Raw genomic sequence first — 12,910 nt, 5'->3', positions numbered from 1 at the left:
TTCTGCATCCACCACTCTTCCAGGCAGCGAGTTCCAGATCCCCACAACCCTCTATGAAAAGAAACCCCTCCTCAAATCCCTCTAAACCTTCCACCAACCACCTTAAAACTATGTCCCCTCGTAATAGACCCTTCCACTAATGGAAATAGACCCTTACTAGCCACTATGTCAAGGCCCCTCAATATTTTGTATACCTCAATGAGGTCTCCTCTCAACCCCCTCTGTTCCAATGAAAACAAACCCAGCCTATCCAATCTGTCCTCATAACTAAGATTCTCCATTCCAGGCAGCATCCCAGTAAATCTCCTCTGCACCCTCTCTAGTGCAATCACATCCTACCTATAATACAGCGACAAGAACTGCACGCACTACTCCAGCTATTATACAATTATACAATTTAAGCATAACCTCCCTGCTCTTATATTCTATGCCTCGACCAATAAAGGCAAGCATTCCGTATGCCTTCTTAACCACCTTATCCACCTGGCCTGCTACTTTCAGGGATCTGTGGACAAGCACTCCAAGGTCCCTTTGTTCATTTACACTACTAAGTGGCCTACTGCTTAATTTTTATACCCTTTCTTTATTTACCCTCCCAAAGTGCATCACCTCACACTTCTCTGAATTAAATTCCATTTGCCACTGCTCTGCCCACCTGACCAGTAGATTGATGTCCTCCAGCAGCCCATGACTTTCCTCTTCATTATCAATCACACAGCCAATTTTAATGTCGTCTGCAAACTTTTTAACCATACTTCCTATATTCAAATCTAAATCGTTGATATATACCACAAAAAGCAAGTGACCCAGTACTGAGCCCTGCGGAACCCCACTGGAAACATCCTTCCAGCCACAAAAAGATCCATCAATCATTACATTTTCTTCCTACCTCCAAGCCAATTTTGGATCCAACTTGCCACTTTGCCCTGGATCCCATGGGCTTTAACCTTCATGACCATCGACCATGTGGGACCTCATCAAAAGCCTTGCTAAAGTCCATATATACTACATCGTACGCACTACCCTCATCGACCCTCTTGGTTACCTCCTCAAAAAATTCAATCAAGTTAGTCAAATACGATCTTCCCTTAACAAATCAATGCTGACTGTCCATAATTAATTCTTGCCTTTCCAAATGTAGATTTATCCTGTCTTTCAGGATTTTTTCCAATAATTTTCCCAGCTTTGAGGTTAGGCTGACAGGCCTGTAATTACTCGGCCTATCACTTTCTCCCTTCTTAAACAAGGGTACTACATTAGCAGTCCTCCAATACTCCGGCACCATGCCCATATCCAAAGAAGACTGGAAAATGATGATCAAGGCCTCTGCTATTTCCTCTTTTACTTCTCTCAACAGCCTGGGAGGCATTTCATCCAGGTCTGGGGACTTATCTACTTTCAAACCTGCTAAACTCCTTAATACTTCTTCTCTCACTATATTTATTTCATCCAGAATATCACACTCCTCCTCAATAGCAGTATCTGCATTGTCCCTTTCCTTTGTGAAAACAGATGCAAAGTATTCGTTAAGAATCTTACCAACATCTTCCGCCTCCACACAAAGATTACCCTCATGGTCTCTAATAGGCCCTACCTTTTTTTTAAGTTACCCTCTTCCTCTTAATATACTTATAGAACATCTTGGTGTTTTCATTAATTTTACTGGCCAAGAATTTCTCGTGCTCTCTCTTAGCATTCCTAATATCCTTTTTAATTTTGTCTCTTAACTTTCTATATTCCTCTAAAGATTCTATAGTATTTAGCCATTGGTATATGACATAAGCGTCCCTTTTTTTCTGAATCCTCCCCGTAAGTCCCTAGACATCCAACAGGCTCTCGAATTATTTTTTCCAGCCTTTTTCTTTAAGGGCACATGTTTGGCCTGAGCCTTCCGGATCTCCTCCTTAAATGCCTCCACTGTTCCGACACTGATTTACCCACAAGTAGCTGTCTCCAGTCCACTATGACCAAATCACTCCTTAACTTAGCAAAATTAGCTTTTCCCCAATTCGGAACTTTTATTCCAGGCCGATCCTTGTCCTTATCCATAACCAACTTAAATCTGACTGAATTATGGTCACTGGCACCCAAGTGCTCTCCCACTAATACCCCTTCAACCTGCCCAGTTTCATTCCTCAAAACTAAATCCAAGACCTCCCCTTCTCGTGTTGGGCTTGCTACAGACTGACTAAAAAAGTTCTCTTGAATGCATTTCAAGAATTCCACATCCTCTATATCCTTCACATTAAATTTGTCCCAATCAATATTTGGATAGTTAAAATCCCCTACTTTTACAGCACTATAGTTTTTGGACTTCATTATATATGATGATTAGCAATGCAGAGATGGAAAGTGCAGCATAAAGGCAGTCAATAAGATTCTAAAGGAAGACAGAGTGAGAGGTAGCAGGGCAAGTTGGTTTGGGAGCGAGTTCCAAAAAGAATAGGCATGGTGATTGAAGCATTAGTCTCCAACAGGATTCCTTCAAAACCACTCACACGAAGCAATGCAAAATATCTGTGCATGTATGACACTCTTCAAAATTTCAGAGAAAACCCAAGACCCATAAATAGAGAGAGATATGTCCTCTGTGCATTACATGAAATAAACTCAGACATTTATAAAGAAAATGTTACAATTCTGTTACAAACAATACACAGAGGAAATTTTCTCCCTTTGTATATGGCCAACAATAACCCAGCTGACACGAGTGAAGCCACGTTATTTAACACACCTCACTTACAAAATCCAGATTAATATATTGCATGCATTTTTCAGCCCTGGTAAAACCATTTTATAATACTTTGAGATTCAGTTCAACTACTAGTTCATTACAAGGGTGCAACATGTCTGATTTTAAACCCAACAATCCAGGTATGAGGTATGAGGACAGAGTTGGCTAAAGTGGACTGGAAAGTAGATTAAAGTATGGGACGGTTGATGAGCACTGGCAGATATTTAAGGAGATTTTTCATAACTCACAACAAAAATATATCCCAATGAGAAGGAAAGATTGTAAGAGAAGGGATAACCATCCGAGGCTAACTAAGGAAATAAGGGATGGTATCAAATTGAAAACAAGTGCATACAATGTGGCCAAGGCGAGTGGGAGGCCAGAGGATTGGAAAACTTTTAAAAGCCAGCAAAGAACAACTAAAAAATGATAGAGAGGGAAGATAGATTATGAAAGTAAACCAGCATGAAATATAAAAACAGAGAGTAAGAGTTTCTACAGGTTCATAAAAAGGAAAAGAATGGCTAAAGTAAATGTTGGTCCCCTAGAGAATGAGACTGGGGAATTAATAATGGAGAACAGATAAATGGCAGAGACATTGAACAAATATTTTGTATCGGTCTTCACGCTAGAAGACACTAAAAACATCCCAATAATGGAAAATCAAGGGACTATAGGGAGGAAGGAATACAATCACCATCACAAATGAAGTAGTACTCGGTAAAATAATGGGACTAAAGACGGACAAGTCCCCTGGACCTGATGGCTTACATCCTAGGGTCTTGAAAGAAGTGGCTGCAGAGACAGTGGATGCATTGGTTGTAATCTACCAAAATTCCCTGGTTTCAGGGGCGGTCCCAGCGAATTGGAAAACTGCAATTGTAACACCCCTATTTAAAAAAGGAGGCAGACAAAAAGTAAGAAACTATAGACCAGTTAACCCAATATCTGTCACTGGGAAAATGCTGGAGTCCATAATTAAGGAAGCAGAAGCGGGATATTTGGAAAAGCATAATTCAATCAAGCAGAGTCAGTATGGTTTTATGAAAGGGAAATCATGTTTGACAAATTTGCTGGAATTCTTCGAGGATATAACAAACAGGGTGGATAAGGGGAAACCAGTGGATGTGGTGTATTTGGATTTCCAGAAGGCATTTGATAAAGGTGCCACATAAAAGGTTACGGCACAAGATAAAAGTTCACGGCGTTGGGGGTAATATGTTAGCATGGATAGAGGATTGGCTAACTAACAGAAAACAGAGTCGGGGTAAATGGGCCATTTTCCGGTTGGCAAACAGTGACCAGTGGGGTGCGGCAGGGATAGGTGCTGGGTCCTCAACTATTTACAATCTATATTAATGACTTGGATGAAGGGACCGGAGTGTAATGTAGCCAAGTTTTGCTGATGATACAAAGATGGGTAAGAAAGCAAATTGTGAGGGGGATACAAAAAATCTGCAAAGGGATATAGACAGGTTAAGTGATTGGGCAAAAATTTGGCAGGTGGAGTATAATGTGGGAAAACGTGAGGTTATCCACTTCAGCAGAAAAAATAGAAAAACAAATTATAATTTAAATGGAGAAAAATTGCAAAGTGCTGCAGTAGAGGGATCTGGGGGGTCCTTGTGCATGAAACACAAAAAGTTAGTATGCAGGTACAGAAAGTAATCAGGAAGCCAAATGGAATGTTGGCCTTTATTGCAAGGGGGATGGAGTATAAAAGCAGGGAAAACCTGCTACAACTGTACAGGGTATTGGTAAGGCCACACGTGGAGTACTGCGTAAGTTTTGGTCTCCGTATTTAAGGAAGGATATATTTGCATTGGAGGCTGTTCAGAGAAGGTTTACTAGATTGATTCCGGAGATGACGGGATTGACTTATGAAGATAGGTTGAGTCTATACACATTGGAGTTCAGAAGAATGAGAGGTGATCTTATTGAAACATATAAGATAATGAGGGGGCTCGACAAGCTGGATGCAGAGAGGATATTTCCACTCATAGGGGAAACTAAAACTAGGAGACAGTCTCAGAATAAGGGGCCACCTGTTTAAAACTGAGATGAAGAGGAATTTATTTTCTCAGAGGGTTGTAAATCTATGGAATTCTCTGCCCCAGAGAGCTGTGGAGGCTGGGTCATTGAATATATTTAAGGTGGATTTTTGAGCGATAAGGGATTGGGTTCAGGGGAGCGGGCAGGGAAGTGAAGCTGAGTCAGTGATCAAATCAGCCTTGATCTTATTGAATGGCGGAGCTGGCTCGAGGGGCGAAATGGCCTACTCCTGCTTCTATTTCTTACGTTTAAGGAAGCAACTGGAAACTCCAAGATTTAAATTGGGACATTTTGTCAAAAGTCTGCCTTTGAAAGTTCATTTTTTCATGGCAACATAGGAACAAGAATAAGCCATTCACCCCTCGTGCCTATTCCACTGTTCAATCAGATGGCTTGTGATATTTAAAATTTTCGAAACACTTGTCAGCAACAAAGCAAACATTTGAACTCTTTCCCCCTCTCCGACCCCTCCTGTTCTGGCTTCTGATTTTGGCTTCGGGGAAAGGTGGCAACTCTGGTCGGTGCATTGATGAAGGCCGTCACTGGTTGAGAGCAAGATCAAACATTACTCTCATGACAGGGGGAGACAAGAGCTGGGAAAGCAATCAAGCAGTCTGAGAGTTTGGTTTTGCTTTTCCAACAATTTATTTTGTTGTTTCTCCATATCTGAACAATAAATACAGCCCCTGTAATCCACATCGTTCCGAACATGTTCCAGGTGCTGACCGTCCCAATGCCGTGGGTCGGATGCTGGAACAAGTCGCGCAATTGATGGCAGAGGGACGGCGGCTCGCACTCTGCCTCTGCCCATGCGCGCGAGTAACCCTGACGTGGAGGATCAGAGCCGGAGCTGGAGCCGGAGCCCGGGCCGGAGATGTTCAGGTGGAGCTCACCACTGCCCCGCGCTCAGGTGCTGCCGTGACCCAGCTCCAGCCCCGCGCAGCTGCCATCACCGACACGGAGCACAGCCGGAGCCGCGCCGGTCGCTGTGGTTTCTGGGTTTAATATCTGGATCCATCACATTTTTTCCACCAAATCAAATTTAAAACAAAACCAAGGAATCTTTGCACCACATAAACAATGCGAGCCTGTCCCTGTCAGAAGTATTTCTTTAATATAATTCCGCATAGATGGCTGATAATATTCCGTTTCAAGACCCCAGCCGTGTTTATATTGATTCATTTAATGTAAACTCACCTCATTCACTAGCCCCTGCCATTCGCCTTCGCTCCTTTTTGAGGTCATCTTATTACAAAACTGGATATATATGAATGCAGTCAGCAAAGGGAAAATGTGCGTGAGGATTGGGATCAGTCAACCATGGGCAGTCGCTTCCTCCCGGCTGCGCCACCTCACTTCCATGTGGAGACGAAGCCCGACGTCAGGTCAACCCAGGGTAATATGAGTCGGGCTGCAGGAAGTTAGCTTAACAATGCCAGTAATATTACCACTACATTATCAGAGTTCATTAGACTGAAGTTCTGTAAAGTGGAAAGGAGGAAGAAATATTTGTTTTTAAAGATGTAGGTAATTTATTTTTCTTCTTTATGAATCATTCTCACTCTTAAATATGTTGATTTTAGTGCCTTATGCTAATCCGACTTTATTGTCTGTCATTAAGTTGCTGTTCATAATAAATAGTTGACGTATTTACTGAGGCGTACGAAAGTATAGACCTTATGCTAAACATCAGTAAGACAAAGGTCCTCCATCAGCCTGTCCTCGCTGCATAGCACTGCCCCCCAGTCATCAAGATCCACGGCACGGCCCTGGACAACGTGGACCACTTACCTTATCTCGGGAGCCTCCTATCAACAAGAGCAGGCATTGACGACGAGATCCAACACCGCCTGCAGTGTGCCAGTGCAGCCTTCAGTTACCTGAGGAAAAGAGTGTTTGAAGACCAGGCCCTCAAAACTGTCACCAAGCTCATGGTCTACAGGACTGTAGTAATACCCGCCATCCTTAATGGCTCAGAAACATGGACCATGTACAGTAGACACCTCAAGTCGCTGGAGAAATACCACCAATGATGTCTCCGCAAGATCCTACAAATCCCCTGGGAGGACAGACGCACCAACATTAGTGTCCTCGACCAGGCCAACATCCCCAGCATTGAAGCACTGACCACACTTGATCAGCTCCACTGGGCAGGCCACATAGTTCGCATGCCAGACATGAGACTCCCAAAGCAAGCCCTCTACTCGGAACTCCTTCACGGCAAACGAGCCAAAGGTGGGTAGCGGAAACGTTACAAGGACACCCTCAAAGCCTCCCTGATAAAGAGCAACATCCCCACTGAGACCTGGGAGTCCCTGGCCAAAGACTGCCCTAAGTGGAGGAAGTGCATCAGGGAGGGCACTGAGCACCTCGAGTCTCGTCGCCGAGCGAATGCAGAAATCAAGCGCAGGCAGCGGAAGGAGCGTGCGGCAAACCAGTCCCACCCACCCCTTCCCTCAACGACTATCTGTCCCACCTGTGGCAGAGGCTGTGGTTCTCGTATTGGACTGCACAGCCACCTAAGAACTCATGTTACGAATGGAAGCAAGTTTTCCTCGATTCCGAGGGACTGCCCTATGATGATGATGTTCATAATTATATGCTGACAGTATTTCTTTTAAGTCAATGCGAAGAGTATTCGTAATAAGATGGACGAATTAACTGCACAGGCAGCAATTAATGAATATGATATAATTGGCATCACGGAGACATGGCTCCAGGGTGACCAAGGCTGGGAACTCAACATCCAGGGGTATTCAACATTTAGGAAGGATAGACAGAAAGGAAAAGGAGGTGGGGTTGCGTTGCTGGTTAAAGAGGAAATTAACGCAATAGTAAGGAAGGACATTAACTTGGATGATGTGGCATCTGTATGGGTGGAGCTGCGGAATACCAAAGGGCAAAAAATGCTACTGGGAATTGTGTACAGACCACCAAACAGTAATAGTGAGGTGGGGGACAGCATCAAACAAGAAATTAGGGATGCGTGCAATAAAGGTACAGCAGTTATCATGGGAAACCTTAATCTACATATAGATTGGGCTAACCAAACTGGTAGCAATACGATGGAGGAGGATTTCCTGGAATGTATTAGGGATAGTTTTCTGGACCAATATGTCGAGGAACCAACTAGAGGGCTGGCCATCCTAGACTGGGTGATGTGTCATGAGAAAGGACTAATTAGCAATCTTGATGTGCGAGGTCCCTTGGGGAAGAGTGACCATAATATGGTAGAGTTCTTTATTAAGATGGAGAGTGACACAGTTAATTCAGAGACTATGGTCCGAATTTAAGGAAAAGTAACTTCGATGATATGAGATGTGAATTGGCTAGAATAGACAGGCAAATAATAATTAAAGGATTGCCGGTGGATAGGCAATGGCAAACATTTAAAGATCACATGGATGAACTTCAACAATTGTACATCCCTGTCTGGAGCAAAAATAAAACGTGGAAGGTGGCTCAACCGTGGCTAACAAGGGAAATTAAGGATAGTGTTAAATCCAAGGAAGAGGCATATAAATTGGCCAGAAAAAGCAGCAAACCTGAGGACTGGGAGAAATTTAGAATTCAGCAGAGGAAGACAAAAGGTTTAATTAGGAGGGGGAAAATAGAGTACGAGAGGAAGCTTGCCGGTAACATAAAAACTGACTGCAAAAGCTTCTATAGATACGTGAAGAGAAAAAGATTAGTGAAGACAAACGTAGGTCCCTTGCAGTCAGATTCAGGCAAATTTATAATGGGGAACAAAGAAATGGCAGACAGTTGAACAAATACTTTGGTTCTGTCTTCACAAAGGAAGACATAAATAACCTTCCAGAAGTACTAGGGGACCGAGGGTCTAGTGAGAAGGAGGAACTGAAAGATATCCTTATTAGGCGAGAAATTATGATAGGGAAATTGATGGGATTGAAGGCCGATAAATCCCTGGGGCCTGATAGTCTGCATCCCAGAGTACTTAAAGAAGTGGCCCTAGAAATAATGGATGCATTGGTGATCATTTTCCAACAGTCTATAGACTCTGGATCAGTTCCTATGGACTAGAGGGCAGCTAATGTAACACCACTTTTTAAAAAAGGAGGAAGAGAGAAAACGGAATTATAGACCGGTTAGCCTGACATCAGTAGTGGGGAAAATGTTGGAATCAATTATTAAAGATGAAATAGCAGCGCATTTGGAAAGCAGTGACAGGATCAGGTCAAGTCAACATGAATTTATGAAAAGGAAATCGTACTTGACATTAATTCTGGAATTTTTTCAGGATGTAACTAGCAGAGTGGACAAGGGAGAACCAGTGGATGTGGTGTATTTGGACTTTCAAAAGGCTTTTGACAAGGTCCCACACAAGAGATTGGTGTGCAAAATTAAAGCACATGGTATTGTGGGTAATGTACTGAGGTGGATAGAGAACTTGTTGGCAGACAGGAAGCAGAGAGTCGGGATAAACGGGTCCTTTTCAGAATGGCAGGCAGTGACTAGTGGGGTGCCGCAGGGCTCAGTGCTGGGACCCCAGCTATTTACAATATACATTAATGATTTGGATAAAGAAATTGAGTGTAATATCTCCAAGTTTGCAGATGACACTAAACTGGGTGGCAGTGTGAGCTGTGAGGAGGATGCTAAGAGGCTGCAGGGTGACTTGGACAGGTTAGTTGAGTGGGCAAATGCATGGCAGATGCAGTATAATGTGGATAAATGTGAGGTTATCCACTTTGGGGGCATAAACACGAAGGCAGAATATTATCTGAATGGCGGCAGATTAGGAAAAGGGGAGGTGCAACAAGACCTGGGTGTCATGGTACATCAGTCATTGAAAGTTGGCATGCAGGTGCAGCAGGCGGTGAAGAAGGCAAATGATATGTTGACCTTCATAGCTAGGGGTTTTGAGTATAGAAGCAGGGAAGTCTTACTGCAGTTGTACAGGGCCTTTGTGAGACCTCACCTGGAACATTGTGTTCAGTTTTGGTCTCCTAATCTGAGGAATGACGTTCTTGCTATTGAGGGAGTGCAGCGAAGATTTACCAGACTGATTCCCAGGATGGCTGGACTGACATATGGGGAGAGACTGGATCGACTGGGCCTTTATCCATGGAGTTTAGAAGGATGAGAGGGGATCTCATAGAAACATATAAAATTCTGACGGGACTGGACAGGTTAGATGCAGGAAGAGTGTTCCCGATGTTGGGGAAGTCCAGAACCAGGGGACACAGTCTTAGGATAAGGGGTAAGCCATTTAGGACTGAGATGAGGAGAAACTTCTTCACTCAGAGAGTTGTTAACCTGTGGAATTCCCTACTGCAGAGAGTTGTTGATGCCAGTTCATTGGATATATTCAAGAGGGAGTTAGATATGGCCCTTACAGCTAAAGGGATCAAGGGGTATGGAGAGAAAGCAGGAAAGGGGTACTGAGGTGATGATCAGCCATGATCTTATTGAATGGTGGTGCAGGCTCGAAGGGCCGAATGACCTTCTCCTGCACCTATTTTCTATGTTTCTATGTAATACAATTTTCCCTAATCACTGTTGATGGAATTATATTAAGAAACCCCCATCTGTCCCGACCAGACTCTCTTCCCTCCCAAGCTGCCACCTCTCGCCACTTCGACCTCTTGCATCCATGCTTCCCTCCGTCCCGCGCCAAACTGCTATGAGATCAACATCATTGCATTTTTGTTAGTGGTACCATCAACCCCTCTCCCCAATGTTCCTACACTGCTGTTATAAGAACATAAGAACATAAGAAATAGGAACAGGAATAGGCCATCTGGCCCCTCGAGCCTGCTCCGCCATTCAATAAGATCATGGCTGATCTGATCATGGACTTAGGTCCTCTTCCCTGCCCGTTCCCCATAACCCCTTATCCCCTTATCGTTTAAGAAACTGTCTATTTCTGTCTTAAATTTATTCAATGTCCCAGCTTCCACAGCTCTCTGAGGCAGCGAAGTCCACAGATTTACAACCCTCTGAGAGAAGAAATTTCTCCTCATCTCTGTTTTAAATGGGCGGCCCCTTATTCTAAGATCGGGCCCTCTAGTTCTCATCTCCCCTATCAGTGGAAACATCCTCTCTGCATCCACCTTGTCAAGCCCCCTCATAACCTTATACATTTCGATAAGATCACCTCTCATTCTTCTGAATTCCAATGAGTAGAGGCCCAACCTACTCAACCTTTCCTCATAAGTCAACTCCCTCATCCCCGGAGTCAACCTATTGAACCCTCTCTGAACTGCCTCCAAAGCAAGTATATCCTTTCTTAAATACGGAAACCAAAACTGCACGCAGTATTCCAGGTGTGACCTCACCAATACCTTATATAGCTGTAGTAAGACTTTCCTGCTTTTATACTCCATCCTCTTTGCAATAAAGGCAAAGATACCATTGGCCTTCCTGATCACTTGCTGTACCTGCATACTATTCTTTTGTGTTTCATGCACAAGTACCCCCAGGTCACGCTGTACTGCAGCACTTTGCAATCTTTCTCCATTTAAATAATAACTTGCTCTTAGATTTTTATCTGCCAAAGTGCATGACCTCACACTTTACAACATTCAACTCCATTTGCCAAATTTTTGCCCATTCACTTCGCCTGTCTATGTCCTTTTGCAGATTTTGTGTGTCCTCCTCACACATTGCTTTTCCTCCCATCTTTGTATTGTCAGCAAACTTGGCTACATTACACTCAGTCCCTTCTTCCAAGTTGTTAATATAGATTGTGTGTAATAACTCGATAGACTGAATACTGTAAACTCACTCAGGTTCAAACCTGGCTCAACTTTATTCGGGCCCAAAGTACCCGTATTACATTGTGGCTTGCTTTATATACCTGGCCCGCACGCTCTTGTGTACAGCCCAATGACCTCCGACAGGGGTGCTCCCTGGTGGCCAGTAACCCCAAGCATACATATATGACAACATCCCCCTTCAAGACCTTAGTGTCAGTCTTTTTACAAGTTAAGACGGTCCGGGGCTTTCTGCTCACGAATTGATCGTCTCAGTTCAACTCCAGTTCTGGGCCAGTGTTCTGAGTCAGTTATGACTGGAGGCTGGGTGGCCGATCTGATGGGAGTGGCAATGACCATGTCAGAGACTGAAAGTCCAGATTCATTGATGACGGTGGAGTCCTCTGATGAATGAATATAGGTTGCTTAGTCACTGATCGTATCTTTCTCAACTTGTTCCAGTTCATCCGTGTGCCGCAGCTTTATCTGATCAACATGTTTCCTGCATGTTTGCCAATTCTTGATCATAACAATAAACACTCTGTTACCTTCCTTGGCCGTAACAGTACCGGCGACCCACTTGGGACCTTGACCATAATTTAGCACATACACAGGATCGTTAACAGAGATGTCACATGACACTGCAGCACAATCATGATACCACTGCTGATTTGACGTCTGTTTTCAACACGATCGTTCAAGTCAGGATGGACGAGAGAGAGCTTTGGTCTTGAGACCTCTCTTGATCAATAGTTCAGCAAGGGAGACCCCAGTAAGAGTGTGGGGTCTTGTCCTGTAACTAAGCAATATGCATGACAAGCGAGTCTGCAGTGAACCTTGAGTTACACGTTTCATACTCTGCTTGATTGTTTGGACAGCACGCTCTGCTTGACCATTAGAAGCAGGTTTGAATGGTGCTGACCTCACATGTTTAATACCATTGAGTTTCATGAACTCTTGAAACTCCAGACTTGTGAAGCAAGATCCATTGTCGCTCACAACGATGCCAGGCAGACTTTGAGTAGCAAACATGACACAAAGGCTCTCAATAGTAGCTGTGGATGTATTGGATGACATGATTATACACTCTATCCACTTGGAATATGCATCCAGCACAACAAAAAACATCTTACCCAGGAAAGGACCCGCAAAGTCGATGTGGATCCTCGACCATGGTTTGGATGGCCACGACCACAGACTCAATGGAGATTCCGCTGGTATTTTGCTTAGCTGCATGCAAGTGTTGCACTGATGCACATATGATTCCAGATCAGAGTCAATTCCAGGCCACCATACATGAGACCTGGCGATGGCTTTCATCATGACACAACCGGCATGAGTGCTGTGTAGATCACGTACAAATTTCTCTCTGCCTTTCTTAGGCATAACAACACGATTACCCCAC

General features: G+C 43.8%; 1 protein-coding gene across 3 annotated transcripts in view; it reads right to left on the bottom strand.

The window, feature by feature from the left end:
- Positions 1 to 6,117, bottom strand: part of ccdc149a (coiled-coil domain containing 149a) — a 227,162-nt gene extending 221,045 nt beyond the window's left edge. For all 3 annotated transcript variants that reach the window (XM_070863485.1, XM_070863493.1, XM_070863499.1), the window contains exon 1: positions 5,984 to 6,117. In XM_070863485.1, coding sequence (XP_070719586.1) covers positions 5,984 to 6,031 — 48 coding nt within the window. In that variant the 5' untranslated portion in view covers positions 6,032 to 6,117. The remainder of the gene's footprint in view (positions 1 to 5,983) is intronic.
- Between the last annotated feature and the right edge of the window lie 6,793 nt (positions 6,118 to 12,910).

This window comes from Pristiophorus japonicus, chromosome 2 (genome assembly GCF_044704955.1).
Source record: "Pristiophorus japonicus isolate sPriJap1 chromosome 2, sPriJap1.hap1, whole genome shotgun sequence".
NCBI classification, from domain to species: Eukaryota; Metazoa; Chordata; class Chondrichthyes; family Pristiophoridae; genus Pristiophorus; species Pristiophorus japonicus.
This window is presented reverse-complemented; position numbering and strand designations above follow the sequence as displayed.